The following is a 20,082-nucleotide window of genomic DNA, read 5'->3' as shown; positions in this document are numbered from 1 at the left end:
TTGTTCTTGCCTCTGTGGGTTAAGTCAGGCTGTTCTGCTGTGCTGTTGCCCTGTGGGGGGGATCATGTCTTGTCTTGTCCTCGTCTCATTGGGGTAAATCAGGCTGTTTTGTTGTTGCCCTGTGGGGGGACATGCTTGTCTTGTCTTTGCCTCTGTTGGGTAAGTCTGGTCGTTGAGGTTGAGTCCTGACTTGTTGAAGTATAAGTCCCGGCTCTATGTCTATGTACTGTCCTGTCTCATGTTCACGTCCTGTTAACGATGAGTCCTGGATTTTTGAAGGACAAGTCCCAGCCCTCTGTTGATGTTCAGTTCCCAGTCTATCTCTCAGCTCCAGCCTCTGAGTTATCAGCTTCTGCATTTCAAGATGAAGACCCCGCGGCCGAGCTCCGGGAACGCCAGCCTCGAGGACCCCGCGGCCGAGCTCCAGACTCGAGACCCCAGCCTCATGACAAAGAGCCCAGCCTGTCCCCAGCTATGTCCTGTCCTGAAGCCATGTTATGTCCTTGCCTGGTTCTGGGGTCCAAGCCCGAGGCAAGTCTCAGGTTCTGGGTCCTTCTCCAGTCTTGGGCTCGGAGTCGATGCCTTGTCTCCTAGCCCTTGGTTTCTAGTCCTGGTCCCCCTTTCCCTTGCCCAAGTCTGCGTTCTTGTCCCTGCTCCTTGCCTGTATCCTGTCACATCCCTGCTCTAGTCAAGTCCTGTTCCTTGTACTTCAGTGTCTGTGTCTCGCATTTGGGTCCATTCCCAGCACCCCATTGTGACAAAAGCAGGAAGGATTGAGCAGTGTCTATTCTCCAGAAGAAAAGGTCAGTTCCTTTAAACCATTTTATTTCCGTCATTGTGAATCCTGTGGACAAGGCAGGTTTCGGCTGGGATCAGCAGTAACGTCATGTCTTTGAGGAATTCTTTACTTCAGGAAAGTCTCTCCTAATTGACTGTATAAATCTTTTGGACTTTTGAATTTACCATTCTAAAAACTGTGTTCGAATTTACCACTATAAGAACTGCTTTCACATACACCCTTTTAAGAACTGTTCCAGAGTTGCCATATAGCAGTTAACTTCGGTTAAATTAGTCGTTTGAATATTATTCGCTATTGAGCAGAATTTAATATATGTTTGTTTGTATAAAACCTGACTCAATTGATATTCATTGTTGCCGGTCACGTGACAGTAGATAGAGGGATTAGTTTTGTTGACTATTTGAATATTAGTTGGTTGATTATAACAAAGTGGGCCAAAAGGTCTGTTCTTGTGCTGTATTGGTCTGTGGTCTATGTTTTAACTCCTGTCATCCATCCTGTCATCAATAAACCTCCAGCTCTGGAAATTACCAGTGGATCGTTAGTCTCAAAATTGTCACTGTCTCCCAAATTCTTGTCTATATTTCGTGCATCTCCTCCAGTCAAATATTGTCTCTGCCTCAATATTTTTGTAGGTCTTATGCAGTTCACTATTTCTGCCAAGTATTATCTGTCCTACTTTGCCTTCAACTGCTGAGAAATGAAATTCACAAATCTACCAATGTCACATGCAAAGCAAATGGAAAACAAGTGCCAAAATGATTGAGGTGGAGTAGGTAGTAAAGAGGGTCTTTTCTCTACACAGATAGTACCTGCATGCATACATACTGAAGTGTGATTACTGAAAGAGGAGTTACCAAAAGATTAATACTGAAAATTGCTGTTCTCCTCATTCATGATAGTCACATACCTGTTCCTGAGCTCCACGTGCTCCATGTCCTCCTCCTTCGTACTTACTGATCCCAAGAGCAAACTTACATATTCTTCACCCACTTGATTAGTCTGCAGGTATAATTTCCCTCCTTTGTTCTAAAGGTAATACCATCTATCCAGCTACCTTCTTGTTTATGATGTTTGCATTAAATCCTCAGTATTTACCTTAGTTATTCTCACCGAGGATATTTTTGACAACGCTTAGACCTCATGATTCCCTGTGAACACACTTCCATGTTTCCTTCATGTTCTGCAGGAGCCCAAACTGATTTAGCTTCCTAAACCTTACATATATTTCCTTTGGATTTCTGCCTAAATTTACATCGAGTCTGTTTGTCTAAGGATCCCAAAATCGACCAATCTCATCTTTGTTCCTCACAGGAATATTTTGGTCTGTGTTCTTTCCACTGGTGCTTTAATGACTCCCACATTTCATATTTGGACTAGCCCAATAGCAGCTACTCGATATCTACTGTCCCCAGTTGCTTCCTCATGCAGTTCTTGCTAGTTTTTTCCATTTTAGTCACTTACTCCCAAGGTCCAATCTTCTCCTAATTCCTATCATCATCCATAACAATCCTAAATCTGACAGAGTTATGATCACTGTTCGTAAAGCTATTCTGCACTGAAACTCCAGTCCCCTAGCCAGACTCATTTCCGTTGCTACCCTTAGCATAACAACAGAGTACCCAGGGATAGTGAATTCCAAGCAATAATTCTTCTTTGGTAAGACTAACACTGCACACAATAGTTAAGGTGTCACTATCTCCACATTAAGTACAGAAAGACACCTTTATCTAAATCCACATGTAATATGGAGCATTTGCCTCACTAAATACTGCAGGTGCTCATTAGATTTGACTCAATTCTCTCCAAGAATACCAAGGTCACTGTGAACATTGGTATTTTCCAATCAGTCAGCAGTCAACAAATAATTTGCTTTTCTCTTTTGTGCACAGATGTGGATGTCTTTCCATTTCTCAGCATTTTACCCAACTTGCCTGTTTGCTGCCATGCTGTGAGTTTGTATAAAACCTCTTCAAGCTTTGTTAGCACCTATCTCAAGTTCAAGTTCAACTTCAAGTTTAGTTATTGTATAACCATATATGAATATGGCTAATGAAGCAGTATATTTCCAGGGCCAAGGTGCAACATATGTTACCAATAGCACATGCTGTGGAACAAATAGCAGATATGTTACAATTTCAGAAAAGTTCTGGTCCACTGGAGAGCAGCACTGAAAGGAGTCACCAGGTTCCAACCCAATATAGATTCTAGACCTCCCCATGGAATTTCCCAAACATCGCCTCGGCAGCTCCTCTCCTGGGTGGATACAAAATGAAAGCCCATGCATTTGGACTAGTTCTCGCCAATGCTCAGGCAACACAGCTCCACAGTATACCACATTACCAAAGTTCAACAGGGGCTTGTAATCCCAATAAAAACATCCACTCGCACCATGCACCATTATGGTGCAACAAATCCAGGTGGAAACAAAACAGTGATACGCAACAAGTCCAGCTCCATCGCTATCAAACAACTCACTGATGGGACAGTCCTGCAGTACTTTGCAGTGACCTGCGATCATAAAAAGAAGATATAAAGGATGAACAAAGAGAAGTTCGATTGGACACAGGGTAGCTGCTGCATCTGACCATGCTGCTATCCTACTGGAAATACCTACTCACACTCAAAGCTCCAAGTTAAAGGTTCAGGTGTCTACATGATTTTCTTTCCAGAGATGCTGCGTAATTTCCACACAGGTGCAGAAACAACACCCTCACCGTAGCAGAGAAAGAGTTGAGGAGTGTTACTAGTGTAGATTCAGATCATGGCTTGTTCCATGATGCCAATGAAAGGCAGGCACAGCTGGGGTTAAACACGCAGTTATTACAATGTGCACTGCAGATTGTACTATTTGTAGCTTCAGGATGCAGATGGAAGACAGAAATATATTGGACTCTGAATGGTGTTGAGCTGCATAAGCATAAGTGCACCCATACCAGTGAGTAGTGAATATGTCACTGCATGTGTTCCTTCAACATTGTGATCAGAGGAGTGTGCTTGAAGTGTCAGTAGGTGAACAAATGAATACAGAACACGCAGCTTCAGCTCAGCTCCTAATGCAAGCGTAGCAACAATGTTATTGGTGGACATCTTGGCTATGACAAATGTCTAGACATCCATCAAAAATGGCTAGATTTTATTTATCATTGTGTTGTCCAACAATTGGCCAATTCTTGGGGATGTGTTAATTTATATCTTTTCCTCTCTGTTAATTGCCCAGTTGTTCTGCAGACTCAACAATGTAGATGAGTACACAACCCCATTACTCCCTTTAAAATCAAGATTGACTCGTTGGTGTTCCAATGGACAACAGCTGAGCCAGTGTTCATCAGAGACTGTTGATAAAACTTATGACTGTCAGGCTTTTCTTCCATATCAACTCAACATGACTGTTCTCAGTGATATTTCTGCCAGGTTGTTGATGGAAGGTTCTGAGCACATCATCTATTCGATAAATACTGAACAACAGGAATTCTGCAGATGCTGGAAATTCAAGCAACACACATCAAAGTTGCTGGTGAATGCAGCAGGCCAGGCAGCATCTCTAGGAAGAGGTGCAGTCAACATTTCAGGCCGAGACCCTTCATCAGGACTAACTGAAAGAAGAGTTAGTAAGAGATATGAAAGTGGGAAGGGGAGGGGGAGATCCAAAATGATAGGAGAAGACAGGAGGGGGAGGGATGGAGCCAGGAGCTGGACAGGTGATTGGCAAAGGGGATATGAGAGGATCATGGGACATGAGGTCCGGGGAGAAATACAAGGGGGGGGGGGAACCAGAGGATGGGCAAGGGATATAGACAGAGGGAGAAAAAGGAGAGTGAGAGAAAGAATGTGTGTATAAAAATAAATAACGGATGGGATACGAGGGGGAGGTGGGGCATTAGCGGAAGTTGGAGAAGTCAATGTTCATGCCATCAGGTTGGAGGCTACCCAGATGGAATATAAGGTGTTGTTCCTCCAACCTGAGTGTGGCTTCATCTTTACAGTACAGGAGGCCGTGGATAGACATGTCAGAATGGGAATGGGATGTGGAATTAAAATGTGTGGCCACTGGGAGATCCTGCTTTCTCTGGCGGACAGAGCGTAGGTATTCAGTGAGATGATCTCCCAGTTTGCGTCAGGTCTCGCCAATATATAGAAGGCCACATCGGGAGCACCGGACACAGTATATCACCCCAGCCGACTCACAGGTGAAGTGTCGCCTCACCTGGAAGGACTGTCTGGGGCCCTGAATGGTGGTAAGGGAGGAAGTGTAAGGGCATGTGTAGCACTTGTTCTGCTTACAAGGATAAGTGCCAGGAGGGAGATTAGTGGGGAGGGATGGGGGGGACGAATGGACAAGGGAGTTGCGTAGGGAGCAATCCCTGTGGAAAGCAGGGTGGGGAGGGAAAGATGTGCTTAGTGGTGGGATCCCGTTGGAGGTGGCGGAAGTTATGGAGAATAATATGTGGAACCTGGAGGCTGGTGGGGTGGTTGGTGAGGACCAGGGGAACCCTATTCTTAGTGGGGTGGCGGGAGGATGGAGTGAGAGCAGATGTGCGTGAAATGAGGGAGATGCATTTGAGAGCAGAGTTGATGGTGGAGGAAGGGAAGCCCCTTTCTTTAAAAAAGGAAGACATCTCCCTCTTCCTGGAATGAAACGAGTTCGGTGGGGCAGGAGCAAGCTGAGACAATAGGTCTGCCAGGGCAGGCAGGTTTGTGGATCTTGGGAAGGAGGTAGAAACGGGAAGTGCAAGGTGTGGGAACTATATCTTGGGTAGGAGGTAGAAGGTAGTACTGACTTCTACTTTGCCGAGGCACAGCGACAGCTCGCGGATACCTCCTCTTATTTACCCCTCGATCGTGACCCCACTAAGGCGCAACAGGCCATTGTCTCCCACACTATCACCGACTTTATCCACTCAGGGGATCTCCCATCCACTGCTACCAACCTTATAGTTCCCACACCTCGCACTTCCCGTTTCTACCTCCTACCCAAGATCCACAAACCTGCCTGTCCTGGCAGACCTATTGTCTCAGCTTGCTCCTGCCCCACCGAACTCATTTCTGCATACCTCGACACGGTTTTATCTCCCCTTGTTCAATCCCTTCCTACCTATGTTCGTGACGCTTCTCACGCTCTTAAACTTTTCGATGATTTTAAGTTCTCTGGCCCCCACCGCTTTATTTTCACCATGGATGTCCAGTCCCTATATACTTCCATCCCTGTCAGGAAGGTCTCAAAGCATTGGCGCTGCTTCCTGCATGCATGCTCAGCTCGTTGACTTTAGTAACTTTGCCTCCAACATTCACCCTGCCCTCAAGTTTACCTGGTCCATTTCGGACACCTCCCTCCCCTTTCTAGATCTTTCTGTCTCTATTTCTGGAGACAGCTTATCCACTGATGTCTGCTATAAGCCTACTGACTCTCACAGCTATGTGGACAATCCCTCTTCTCACCCTGTCTCTTGCAAAAATACCAACCCCTTCTCGCAATTCCTCCGCCTCCGCCGCATCTGCTCTCAGGATGAGGCTTTTCATTCCAGGACGAGGGAGATGTCTTCCTTTTTTTAAAGAAAGGGGCTTCCCTTCCTCCACCATCAGCTCTGCTCTCAAACGCATCTCCTCCATTTCACGCACATCTGCTCACTCCATCCTCCCGCCACCCCACTAGGAATCAGTTATCAAAGATGTGATAACAGCACATCTGGAAAGCGGTGAAATCATCGGACAAAGTCAGCATGGATTTGTGAAAGGAAAATCATGTCTGACGAATTTCATAGAATTTTTTTGAGGATGTAACTAGTAGGGTGGATAGGGGAGAGCCAGTGGATGTGGTATATTTGGATTTTCAAAAGGCTTTTGACAAGGTCCCACACAGGAGATTAGTGTGCAAATTTAAAGCACACGGTATTGGGGGTAAGGTATTGATGTGGATAGAGAATTGGTTAGCAGACAGGAAGCAAAGAGTGGGAATAAATGGGACCTTTTCAGAATGGCAGGCAGTGACTAGTGGGGTACCGCAAGGCTCAGTGCTGGGACCCCAGTTGTTTACAATATATATTAATGACTTGGATGAGGGAATTTAAACGCAGCATCTCCAAGTTTGCGGATGACACGAAGCTGGGTGGCAGTGTTAGCTGTGAGGAGGATGCTAAGAGGATGCAGAGTGACTTGGATAGGTTCGGTGAGTGGGCAAATTCATGGCAGATGCAATTTAATGTGGATAAATGTGAAGTTATCCACTTTGGTGGCAAAAATAGGAAAACAGATTATTATCTGAATGGTGGCCGATTAGGAAAAGGGGAGGTGCAACGAGACCTGGGTGTCATTATACACCAGTCATTGAACGTGGGCATGCAGGTACAGCAGGCGGTGAAAAAGGCGAATGGTATGCTGGCATTTATAGCGAGAGGATTCGAGTACAGGAGCAGGGAGGTACTACTGCAGTTGTACAAGACCTTGGTGAGACCACACCTGGAGTATTGTGTGCAGTTTTGGTCCCTAATCTGAGGAAAGACATCCTTGCCATAGAGGGAGTACAAAGAAGGTTCACCAGATTGATTCCTGGGATGGCAGGACTTTCATATGAAGAAAGACTGGATGAACTGGGCTTGTACTCGTTGGAATTTAGAAGATTGAGGGGGGATCTGATTGAAACGTATAAAATCCTAAAGGGATTGGACAGGCTAGATGCAGGAAGATTGTTCCCGATGTTGGGGAAGTCCAGAACGAGGGGTCACAGTTTGAGGATAAAGGGGAAGCCTTTTAGGACCGAGATTAGGAAAAACTTCTTCACACAGAGAGTGGTGAATCTGTGGAATTCTCTGCCACAGGAAACAGTTGAGGCCAGTTCATTGGCTATATTTAAGAGGGAGTTAGATATGGCCCTTGTGGCTACAGGGATCAGGGGGTATGGAGGGAAGGCTGGGGTGGGGTTCTGAGTTGGATGATCAGCCATGACCATAATAAATGGCGGTGCAGGCTCGAAGGGCCGAATGGCCTACTCCTGCACCCATTTTCTATGTTTCTATGAATAGGGTTCCCCTGGTCCTCACCTACCACCCCAACAGCCTCCGGGTCCAACATATTATTCTCTGTAACTTCTGCCACCTCCAACGGGATCCCACCACTAAACACATCTTTCCCTCCACCCGCTCTCTGCTTTCCGCAGTGATCGCTCCCTACGCGACTCCCTTGTCCACTCGTCCCCCCCATCCCTCCCCACTGATTTCCCTCCTGGCACTTACCCTTGTAAGCGGAACAAGTGCTACACATGCCCATACACTTCCTCCCTCACTACCATTCAGGGCCCCAGAGAGTCCTTCCAGGTGACGCGACACTTCACCTGTGAGTCGGCTGGGATGATATACTGCGTCCGGTGCTCCCGATGTGGCCTTCTATATATTGGCAAGACCTGACGCAGACTGGGAGACCACTTTGCTGAACACCTACGCTTTGTCCGCCAGAGAAAGCAGGATCTCCCAGTGGCCACACATTTTAATTCCACATTCCAGTCCCATTCTGACATGTCTATCCACAGCCTCCTCTACTGTAAAGATGAAGCCACACTCAGGTTGGAGGAACAACACCTTATATTCCGTCTGGGTAGCCTCCAACCTGATGGCATGAACATTGACTTCTCTAACTTCCGCTAATGCCCCACCTCCCCCTCGTACCCCATCCGTTATTTATTTTTATACACACTTTCTTTCTCTCTCTCCTTTTTCTCCCTCTGTTCCTCTGACTCTACTCCTTGCCCATCCTCTGGGTTCCCCCCTGCCCTTGTCTTTCTCCCTGAACCTCCTGTCCCATGATCCTCTCATATCCCCTTTGCCAATCACCTGTCAGCTCTTGGCTCTATCCCTCCCCCTCCTGTCTTATCCTATCATTTTGGATCTCCCCCTCCCCCTCCCACTTTCAAATCTCTTACTAACTCTTCCTTCAGTTAGTCCTGACGAAGGGTCTTGGCCTGAAACGTCAACTGTACCTCTTCCTAGAGATGCTGCCTGGCCTGCTGCATTCACCAGCAACTTTGATGTGTGTTGCTTTGATAAATACTGAACTCCGTTTGTGATTGTGGTGTTACCTGACCTCTTTGGAACTTAAATGCGTTTTCTTTTTTCTTCATATTCTGTTCCACCCAGAGGGACATCAGTAAATAAATCTGCATGAAGCATGTTCTACATGGTCATACATAGGTCACTAGATGTTGCTTTTAAACAGCAGTCAATCTAAGTTGACCATTTGGAACTGGTGACAGATGAATGGAAAATATGGGCGCCAATTGGATTGTTGCAATTCCAGTGCCAGACTAACCCACAGAATGAGGGAATGGTTAGTGATCTAAGTGCATCGAATTGCTTGAGAAGGAAAGGTCTTATGGCCATATTGTTACGAGGTTGTAAGTGCGATTCAATATAATTCATATCAAGGACCTCTTAAAACAGCCAGATGAGGCTTGAAGTTGCATTTGAACATTAGTCAAAGATCTTCCTATTTAGAGTGGACAGGATATACTCACGTGTATCTGGAGTAGAAAGAACAGCACCTAAAAGCAGAAACAAAACAATTCAGTTAATAGCAATTTTAAAATTATTGACAGTCAATCATCCCATGGGCTATCTGTGGAAGTGTCTTCCCTTCCCACCTGGGCCTCACCTGTCACCCAGGGTTCCAAGGCTTTCTCAAACTCCAGGAAGTGTCAAATAAGGAGTGTTCAAGATATGGGTAACTGGAATTTTGGACAATACAGAAGTGATCATAGATACCTTTAGTAAGACGGTGGGAGAGGGAATGATCAGCTCAGACTGCATTAAATCAGCTAAAGATCCAACCGTCATTCTATAGCTGATGTTCTGAACTCCATGACTTCCATTTTCCCATACTTACAAAATGATGGAGGGCAGGTGAATCGTATTCTGTAATCTTGGCAGCTCTGATCACTTTGCTGGTCATTCTCACAATAGAATCCAACAGCAACATTACACCTGTTGGAAATATTAGCTTGGATGTGGAGGACATGGGTGAGGTCCATCAGAGTACTTTATATCCGTGGTTACGAAGGAGAATGACTTGGAGTATAGGGAGTTCATCGCTGAAAATTCTGATATGCTAGTGCATTTTGAAGTAAATCGGGAGAGAGTGTTGAGTCTCTTAAAGAGAATGAACATGAACAAATCCCTGGGACCTGATGGGATATACACAGCTTATTGAGAGAGGCAAAAGAAGAGACTGCTAGGGCCTTGACCAATATGCTTGCATCATCTCTAGCCACAGGCAACATCCCAGAGGACTGGCAGGTAGCTAATGTTGTTCCATTATTCAGAGGGAAGAAGGGATAATCCTGGAAATGATACACCTGTGTGTCTCATGTCAATGGTAAGGAAGTTACTGGAGAGAATTCTTAGGGGTAGAATTTAAGAGTATTTACAAAATCATGTACTAATTAAGGAGAGCCAGTATGGGATGGTCAAATCTTGATTAGTTTTTTGACAAGGGTGATGGATGGAGCTAGAGCTGTGAATGTTGCCTACCTGGATTTTACCAAGGCATTTCAAAATCTTCCTTATGAGAAGATTAAGGTGTATGGGATCAGTGGCAAATTGGTCACTTGAATTCAGAACTAGTTTGCTTATAAAAGACTGGAGGTAGTAGTTGAAGGGAATTATTGCAGCTGGACGTTTGTTATTTGTACTGTTGTGTACTGGGAGAGCCAACACGGCTTTGTTCAGGGCAATTTGTTCCTTACAAACTTGATTGAGTTTCTTCACAAAATCAAAAAACTATTAAGAATGAGATGATACAAAAGTATGCTAGCCAATAATAAAGAGTGTACGAAAAGTTTCTTCAGGTATATAAAGTGTAACGGAGAGGTGAGAGTGGATATTGGAGCACTGGAAAGTGACGCTGGAGAGGTTGTAATTGGGTGCAAGGAAACAGCGGATGAACTGAATAAGTATTTTGCATCAGTCTTCACAGTGGAAGACACCAGCAGTATACTGGATGTTCGAGAGTGTCAGGAAGAAAGTGTCTGAAGTTGTCAATATTACAGAGAAGCTTCTTGGGAAACTGAAAGGTTTAAAGGTATATAAGTCACCTGGACCAGGTGGTACCCACTCAAAGGGTTCTGAAAGAGATGGTGAAGATATTGCGGAAGTTTTAATACTGATCTTTCAAGAATCATTAGATTCTGGAAGACTAGAAAATTGCAAATGTCGATCCACTCTTCAAGAAGGAAGAGAGGTAGAATAATGAAAGTGAGAGACCAGTTAGTCTGCACTCATTGATTGAGAAGATGTTGGAGTCAATTGTTAAGGATATGGTTTCAGGGTAGAAACATAGAAACGTACAAAACCTAGAGCACAATCCAGGCCTTTCGGCCGATAAAGCTGTGCCGATCATGTATGTCCTTACCTTAGAACTACCTAGGCTTACCCATAGCCCTCTATTTTTCTAAACTCCATGTACCTATCCAGGAGTCTCCTAAAAGACCCTATCATTTCTGCCTCCACTGTCGCCACCGGCAGCCCATTCCACGCACTCACCACTCTCTGAGTAAAAAACTTACCCCTGACATCTCCTCTGTACCTGCTTCCAAGTACCTTAAAAATCTGCCCTCTCGTGCTAGCCATTTCAGACCTGGGAAAAAGCCTTTGACTATCCACATGATTAATGCCTCTCATCATCTTATACACCTCTATCAGGTCACCTCTCATCCTCTGTCACTTCAAGGAGAAAAGGCCGAGTTTACTCAACCTATTCTCAGAAGGCATGCTCCCCAACCCAGGCAATAGCATTGCAAACCTCCTCTGCACCTTTTCTATGGTTTCCACATTCTTCCTGTATTGAAGCGACCAGAACTGAGCACAATGCTCCAAGTGGGGACTGACCACGGTCCTGTATAGCTGCAACATTACCTCTCAGCTCCTAAACTTAATCCCACTGTTTATGAAGGCCAATGTACTGTACGCCTTCTTAACCACAGAGTCAACCTGCGTAGCAGCTTTGAGAGTCCTATGAACCTGGACCCCAAGATCCCTCCGATCTTCCACACTGCCAAGAGTGTTACCATTAATACTATATTCTGCCATCATATCTGACCTACCAAACTGAACCACTTCACACTTATCTGGGTTGAACTCCATCTGCCAATTTTCAGCCCAGTTTTGCATTCTATCGATGTCCCACTGTAACCTTTGACAGTCCTCCAGACTATCCACAACACCCCAACCTTTGTGTCATCAGCAAATTTACTAACCCATCCCTCCACTTCCTCATCCAGGTCATTTATAAAAATCACAAAGAGTAGGGGTCCCAGAACAGAGCCTTGAGTCACAACACTGGTCACCAACCACCATGCAGAATATGACCCATCTATAACCACTCTTTGCCTTCCGTGGGCAAGCCAGTCTGGATCCACAAAGCAATGTCCCCTTGGATCCCATGCCTCCTTACTTTCGCAACAAGCCTGGCATGGGGTACTTTATCAAATGCCTTGCTGAAATCCATATACACTACATCTACTGCTGTTCCTTCATCAATGTGTTTAGTTACATCCTCAAAAAATTCAATCAGGCTCCTAAGTCACAACCTGCAGGTACTTGCAGGTACATGATAAAACAGACCATAGTCAACATGGTTTCCTCATGGGAAAATCTTGCCTGACAAACCTGTTGGAATTCTTTGAAGAAATAACAAGCTTACTGTAATTCATATTTTTCTCTATTATGTATTGTACTGCTGCCACAAAGTTAACAAAGTTCACAACATATGCCAGTGATATTAAAGCTGATTCTGATTCTGCCTCAATATTTAAATAGGTCTTAAACAATTCACTATTTGTGCCAAGTATAATTTATGCTTCCTTGACTTCAACTGATGTGGAATGCATTCTACAAATCTCCCATCATCACATGCAAAGCAAGTTGGTAACAAGTTGTGAATATAAATTTGGCATCAGAATGGTCAAAGTGGAGTTGGTGGTAAAGGAAGTCTTTTCTCTTGAAAGACGTTGTTTTGATGGTTACAGTTCATGTGATTATGATCATAATTGAAAGAGAAGATACCAAAAAGATTGATAATATTGCTCTCATTCCAATTAGCCTCATGCTTTAAACATAACCATACCTGTCCATCCATGAGCTCAATATAGTGTATGCCCTCTTCCTTGGTGAATATTGATCCAAAGCGCTAAATTATGTAGTTCCTCACCCGCCTGATCTGGCTCCAGGTATGATTTCCCTCCTTTGTTCTTCAGAGGTATAACCATCCTCTTTTTTTATAAAGATTGCATTAAATGCCTCAGGATTTTCCTTAGTTCTTCTCTCTAAGGATATTTTATGGCATTTTTAGAACTCCTGATACCCTGTTGATGTACTCTCCTGCATCCTTTATATTCCATTGGAGCCCAACCAGATTTCAGCCGCCTAAACATTACAAACAGACAAAATTTACATCAAGTCCTTCTATCTAAGGATCCTAAAATTTGCCATTCGGATCTGTGTTCCTCACAAGAACATTTTGGTCCTGGCTTCTGACCAGTTGTCCTTCAAAGGACTCTAACATTTCATATATGAACTAAACCAATAACAGCTACTCGAAATCGACTATCCACAGCTGCTTCCTCATGCTGTTGTAGTTCACCTTTTCCATTTCAATCACAAGGTCCACTCTTCCCTTGATTCCTATCGTTATCCATAACTATCCTAAATCTGGGGGAGTTGTGATCACTGTTTGCAAAACTAGAACTCCAATTACCAAGCCAGGCTCATTTCCCTTACTACCCTTCACTTATCAGTCAACTAACAACATAACTTCTGAAAGGGAGTCATCAGGGACTGTGAATTCCTAGCAGTAAATTTTCTAAGGGTCTCTATCTTCCCATAAGTACAGAAAGACATCTTTATCTGAGTCCACTTGTAATACACATTAGCATTCTTTGCATTATGTCGAAGAATATCAAGGGCCCTATGAATATCAAAGATCAAAGTAAAATTATCAAAACAAATACATACATATTCCCATTTACAACCCTGAGATTTGTTTTCCTGCAGGCATACTCAATAAATCTAATAACGATAATAAAATGAATGAAAGGCTGCATCCAACACGGTGGACAACCAGTGTGCAAAAGAGAACAAACTGTGCAAATACAAACGATAAAAAAAAATTAATAAGCAATAAATATTGAGAACATGAGATGAAGGGTCCTTGAAACACCCATAAAAGTTGCTGGTAAACGCAGCAGGCCAGGCAGCACCTATAGGAAGAGGTACAGTGATGTTTCGGGCCAAGACCCTTCGTCAGGACTAACTGAAAGAAGAGCTAGTAAGAGATTTGAACGTTGGAGGGGGAGGGGGAGATCGAAAATGATAGGATAAGACAGGAGGGGGAGGGATGGAGCCAAGAGCTGGACAGGTGATTGGCAAAGGGGATATGAGAGGATCATGGGACAGGAGGCCTAGAAAAAAAAAAAGGGGCAGGGGTGGAAAAAACCAGACGATGGGCAAGGGGTATAGTGAAAGGGACAGAGAGAGGAAAAGGAGAGTGAGAGAAATAATGTGTGTATATAAATAACGGATGGGGTACGAGGGGGAGGTGGGGCATTAGCGGAAGTTTGAGAAGTCAATGTTCATGCCATCAAGTTGGAGGCCACCCAGACGGAATATAAGGTGTTGTTCCTCCAACCTGAGTGTGGTTTCATCCTGACAGTAGAGGAGGCCGTGGATAGACATATCAGAATGGGAATGAGACGTGGAATTAAGATGTGTGGCCACTGGGAGATCCTGCTTTCTCTGGCGGACAGAGCATAGGTGTTCAGCGAAACGATCTCCCAGTCTGCGTCGGGTCTCGCCAATATATAGAAGGCCGCATCAGGAGCACTGGAGCAGTATATCACCCCAGCCAACTCACAGATGAAGTGTCGCGTTACCTGGAAGGACTGTCTGGGGCCCTGAATGGTAGTGAGGGAGGAAGTGTAAGTAAGGGCATGTGTAGTACTTGTTCCGCTTACGAGAATAAGTGCCAGGAGGGAGATCGGTGGGGAGGGACGAGGGGGGGAACGAATGGACAAGGGACTCGTGTTGGGAGCGATCCCTGCGGAAAGCGGGGGGGGGGGGGGAGGGAAAGATGTGCTTAGTGGTGGGATCCCGTTGGAGGTGGCGGAAGTTATGGAGAATAATATGTTGGACCTGGAGGCTGGCGGGGTGGTAGATGAGGACAAGGGGAACCCTATTCCTACTGGGGTGGCAGGAGGATGGAGTGAGAGCAGATGTGCGTGAAATGGGGGAGATGCGTTTGAGAGCAGAGTTGATGGTGGAGAAAGGGAAGCCCCTTTCTTTAAAAAAGGAGGACATCTCCCTTAACCTGGAATGAAAAGCCTCATCCTGAGAGCAGATGCGGCGGAGATGGAGGAATTGCGAGAAGGGGATGGCATTTTTGCAAGAGACGGGGTGAGAAGAGGAATAGTCCAGATAGCTCTGAGAGTCAGTAGGCTTATAGTAGACATCAGTAGATAAGCTCTCTCTAGAGAGAGAGAGAGAGAGAGAGAGATCTAGAAAGGGGAGGAAGGTGTCGGAAGTGGACCAGGTAAACTTGAGGGCAGGGTGAAAGTTGGAGGCAAAGTTAATGAAGTCAACGAGCTCAGCATGTGTGCAGGAAGCAGCGCCAATGCAGTTGTCGATGTAGCGAAGGAAAAGTGGGGACAGATACCAGAATAGGCACGGAACATAGATTGTTCCACAAAGCCAACAAAAAGGCAGGCATAGCTAGGACCCATATGGGTGCCCATGGCTACACCTTTAGTTTGGAGGAAGCGGGAGGAGCCAAAGGAGAAATTATTAAGAGTAAGGACTAATTCCGCTAGATGGAGCAGAGTGGTGGTAGAGGGGAACTGGTTAGGTCTGGAATCCAAAAAGAAGCGGAGAGCTTTGAGACCTTCCTGATGGGGGATGCAAGTATTTTGGGACTGGACATCCATGGTGAAAATAAAGCAGTGGGGGCCAGGGAATTTAAATTCAGTGAAAAGTTTCAGAGCGTGAGAAGTGTCACGAACATAGGTAGGAAGGGATTGAACAAGGAGGGATAAAACAGTGTCGAGGTATGCAGAAATGAGTTCAGTGGGGCAGGAGCAAGCTGAGACAATGGGTCTACCTGGACAGGCAGGTTTGTGGATCTTGGGTAGGAGGTAGAAACGGGAAATGTTGGGTGTGGGAACTATAAGGTTGGTAGCAGTGGATGGGAGATCCCTTGAGTGGATAAAGTCATTGATCGTGTGGGAGACAATGGCCTGGTGCTCATTAGTGGGGTCATGATCGAGGGGTAAATAAGAGGAGGTATCCGCGAGTTGTCACTGTGCCTCGGCAAGGTAGAAGTCAGTGCGCCAGACCACAACAGCACTGGCGGGTTTTATGGTAAGGTTAGGATTAGCGTGGAGGGAGTGGAGAGCAGAGCGTTCGGAAGGAGTCAGGTTGGAATGGGAACAAGGTGCGGTGAAGTTCAGACGGTTGATGTCTCGTTGGCAGTTAGCGATAAAGAGATCCAGAGCAGGCAGAAGACCAGAGCAGGGTGTCCATGAAGAGGAAGAAGGTTGAAGACGGGAGAAAGGGTCATCGGTGGGGTTGGGAGAGCCCTTGCCAAAGAAGTAGGCTCGAAGACGGAGCCGGCGGAAGAAGAGTTCAGCATCATGGCGAACGCAGAACTTGCTGAGGTGTGAGCGAAGGGGAACAAAGGTGAGGCCCTTACTGAGGACAGAGCGTTCTGCCTCAGACAGTTGAATATCAGAGGGGATGGTAAAGACCAGGCGAGGATGAGAAGTGGGGTCAGAGGGGGGAGGGGGAGGGAGGCTGGTGGTGTCAGTGGAGAGGGGAGGGTTGGGGTGAGAGGAAGATGGAGCCTCTGAGTCCTTGAAAGTGTGTCCATGTGTTGTGGGAACAGTTCAGTGATGGGGAAGTGAAGTTGTGTAAAGTTTTCCCTTCTAGTTCAAGAGTTTGATGGTTGAGAGTTTAGGGGTAATAACATCAGCATTTCCCAATCATTCATTTCTCAACGAACACCCTGCTTTTCTTGAAGAGGAGGAAACCTGAAGTCCATTATCCAGTCCTCGTTGGGGTATCAAAGGTGAAGGCCATCTGGAACTTTAAATTCCTCCGTGTTATCATTTCAGAGGACTTGTCCTGGGCCCAACACAAAATTATGAATAAGACAATAAGACACAGGAGCAGAATTAGGCCATTCAGCCCATTGAGTCTGCTTCACCAAACCATCATGGCTGATTCCAGATCCCACTCAACTCCAATCACCCACCTTTCACCATAATCTTTGATGCCCTGACCAATCAGGAAACTATCAATTTCCACCTTAAATATACCCACAGGCTTGGCCTTACCACAATCTGTGGCAGAGCATTCCACAGATTTACTACTCTCTGGCTAAAAAAAATTTCTCCTTACTTCTGTTCTAAAAGGTCTCCCCTCAATTTTGAGGCTGTGCCCTCTAGTTCTGGATACCCACACCATAGGAAACATCCTCTCTACATCAACCTTTCAATGAAATCTCCCTGCATTATTCTAAATTCTAGTGAGCACAGGCCCAAAGCTGCCAAATGTTCCTTATATGTTAACCCCTTCAGACCTGGAATCATCCTCATTAACCTCCTTTGAACTCTCTCCAATGACAACACATTCTTTCTGAGATATGGGGCCTAAAACTATTGACAATACTCCAAGTGCAGCATTATGTCCTTGTTTTTATATTCTATTCCCCTGGAGATAGATAGCAATATTGCATTTGCCTCCTTTACTATGGCTCAACCTGTAAATTAAACTTCCGGGGGTCTTGCACGAGGACTCCCAAGTTCCTTTGTACCTCTGATATTTGAATTTTCTCCCCATTTGGATAATAGTCTGCACTATTGTTCATTTTGCCAAAATGCATTATCATACATATCCCACCGCTGGATTCCTTCTGCCACTTTTTTGCCCATTCTTCCAATTTGTCTAAGTCCTGCTGCAATCTTCAGCACTACCTACCCCTCCACCTATCTTCATATCATCCACAAGTTTTGCCACAACGTCATCAATTCCATTATCTAAATCATTGGTAAATATTATGAAAAGTAGTGGTCGCAATATTGACCCCTGAAGAACACCACTAGTCACTGGCAGTCAACCAGACAAGGCCCCCTTTATTCCAACTCACTGTCTCCTACTTGTCAGCCATTCCTCTACCCATGCCAGTATGTTTCCTGGAATGCTATAGGATTTTATCTTATTAGGCAGCCTCATATGTGGCACCTTATCAAATGTCTTCTGAAAATTCAAGTAAATGACCCCAACCACCCAAGTCATGCTCTCTTCTCACTTTTGCCATCAAGAGCCTCAAGACTTACACCACCAGCTTCAAGAATAGCTAACACCCTTCAACCATCAAGCTCTAGAACCAGTGGGGATAATATCAATCAACTTCACTTGCCCCGTCACTGAACTTTTTCCACAACCTATGGAGTGACTTTCAAGGACCCATCTCATGTTCTCGATATTTATTGTTTGTGTATTTATTTATTTGTTTGTCTGAAGAAAGCACTGTCCAGTTATCACCAGTACATAACCTGTTGCACCAGAAGTCCCAACACACTGGACCACTGCTACATTATGATAAGGATATTGTTCCTTTCTGAGATCACATTTTGGCAAGTTGGATCATTTGGCTGTACTCCTACTAGCTGTATACAGACAGAGCCTAAAAAGCAAGGCTCCAGAGATTAAGGCAACTAAGAGATGGTCACAGGAGGCAGAGGAATGGTTAAAAGATTACCTTGAGTCAGTGGACTGGGCCGTTTTCAAGAACTCATCTGAGGACCTGAATGACTACATCAGGGCCGTAACAGACTTTATTAAAACAACTATGGATGAGTGTGTCCTCATGAAATCGTTCAGGATTCTCCCCAGTCAGATGCTTTGGATGAACAACAAAATCTGGAATTTGCTGAGAGCCAGATCAGAGGCATTCAAGTCTGGAGATCAAGAATGCTACAAGAGGTTCAGTTCTGATCTCTGGAAAGCCTTCTCACAGATGAAGTGGAGATTCCAGAATAGACTGGGATCAGTGAGGGATGCCATAACCTTCTAAAAAGTTAAATCTTGCAAAATAGGGGAAAGTTAAGCTTTGCTCCAGATGAGCTCAATGCCTTTTAGGCTCAGTTTGACGACCAGAACAGGGAGAAACCATCACTTATCCCCACGTCTCCCAATGATCCATAGTATCTAAAGATGATGTGTTAGCTACCTTCAAGAGATTGAATCCAAGGAAAGCATCCGGTCCAGATTGAGTATCTGGCCAAGTACAGAAGGCTTGTGCCGACTAACTGGCTGGTGTATTCACGGATATCTTCAACCTCTCAGTCCAGCAGTGTGTGGTACCCACCTGCTTCAAGCAGGCTTCAATCGTACTGGTGCCCAAGAAATGTGTGGTGACCTGTCTCTTTTCTTTCTTTTTAAATCTTTTTATTGAATAAGTATACAAAAAGGTAAGCCATATAGGCACTGTTAGAATATAATAAAATTACAGGAGATATTAATACAAAAAAAAATGATACAAACAATGTAATTTAAACATAACATACTAAGGTAACATAATAGTATACTAATTTTTATATATATATCAATAGAGAAAAGGAAACCCCCCCCCCCCAAAAAAACCACCGTGCAACTAACTAAAAGCAAAGCAAAGCAATGGGCTAACTTGGAACCAAGCAGAGTTAAAAAACTTAAAATCATGTCCTCAATCCCGACCACCATTAAAAACAGTAAAAAAAACAAGAAGGGTATATAAATATGGAGCAAAAAAAGAGGAGAAAAAAAATTACATTAAATGAAAATATTGAATAAAAGATCTCCAGGTCTGTTCAAATTTAAGTGAGGAATCATAAAGATTGCTTCTAATTTTCTCCAAATTCAAGCATAATATCGTCTGAGAAAACCAAAAAAAGGTAGTTGGAGCATTAAGCTCTTTCCAATGTTGTAAGATACATCTTTTCACCATTAAAGTAAGAAATGCAATCATTCTACGGGCTGAAGGAGAAAGATTACTGGAAATTTTAGGTAGTCCAAAGATAGCAGTAATAGGGTGAGGAGAGATATCTATATTCAATACCTTGGAGATAATATTAAAAATGTCTCTCCAAAAAGTTTCCAGAGTAGGACAAGACCAAAACATATGAGTTAAAGAGGCTATCTGCCCCAGACATCTATCACAAAAAGGATTAATATGAGAATAAAAGCGAGCTAATTTATCTTTGGACATAT

The 20,082-nt window shown here is 44.6% G+C and overlaps 1 protein-coding gene across 1 annotated transcript in view; it reads right to left on the bottom strand.

The window, feature by feature from the left end:
• LOC140188669 (uncharacterized) overlaps positions 1-20,082 on the bottom strand; it is a 114,664-nt gene that overhangs the window by 74,183 nt on the left and 20,399 nt on the right. Inside the window, exon 4 of the mRNA XM_072245162.1 lies at positions 9,303-9,329. Within this exon, the coding sequence (XP_072101263.1) occupies positions 9,303-9,329 (27 nt within the window). The remainder of the gene's footprint in view (positions 1-9,302; positions 9,330-20,082) is intronic.

This window comes from Mobula birostris, chromosome 27 (genome assembly GCF_030028105.1).
Source record: "Mobula birostris isolate sMobBir1 chromosome 27, sMobBir1.hap1, whole genome shotgun sequence".
NCBI classification, from domain to species: Eukaryota; Metazoa; Chordata; class Chondrichthyes; order Myliobatiformes; family Myliobatidae; genus Mobula; species Mobula birostris.
The sequence above is the reverse complement of the archived record's forward strand: the minus strand, read 5'-3'. Positions and strand labels throughout refer to the sequence as shown.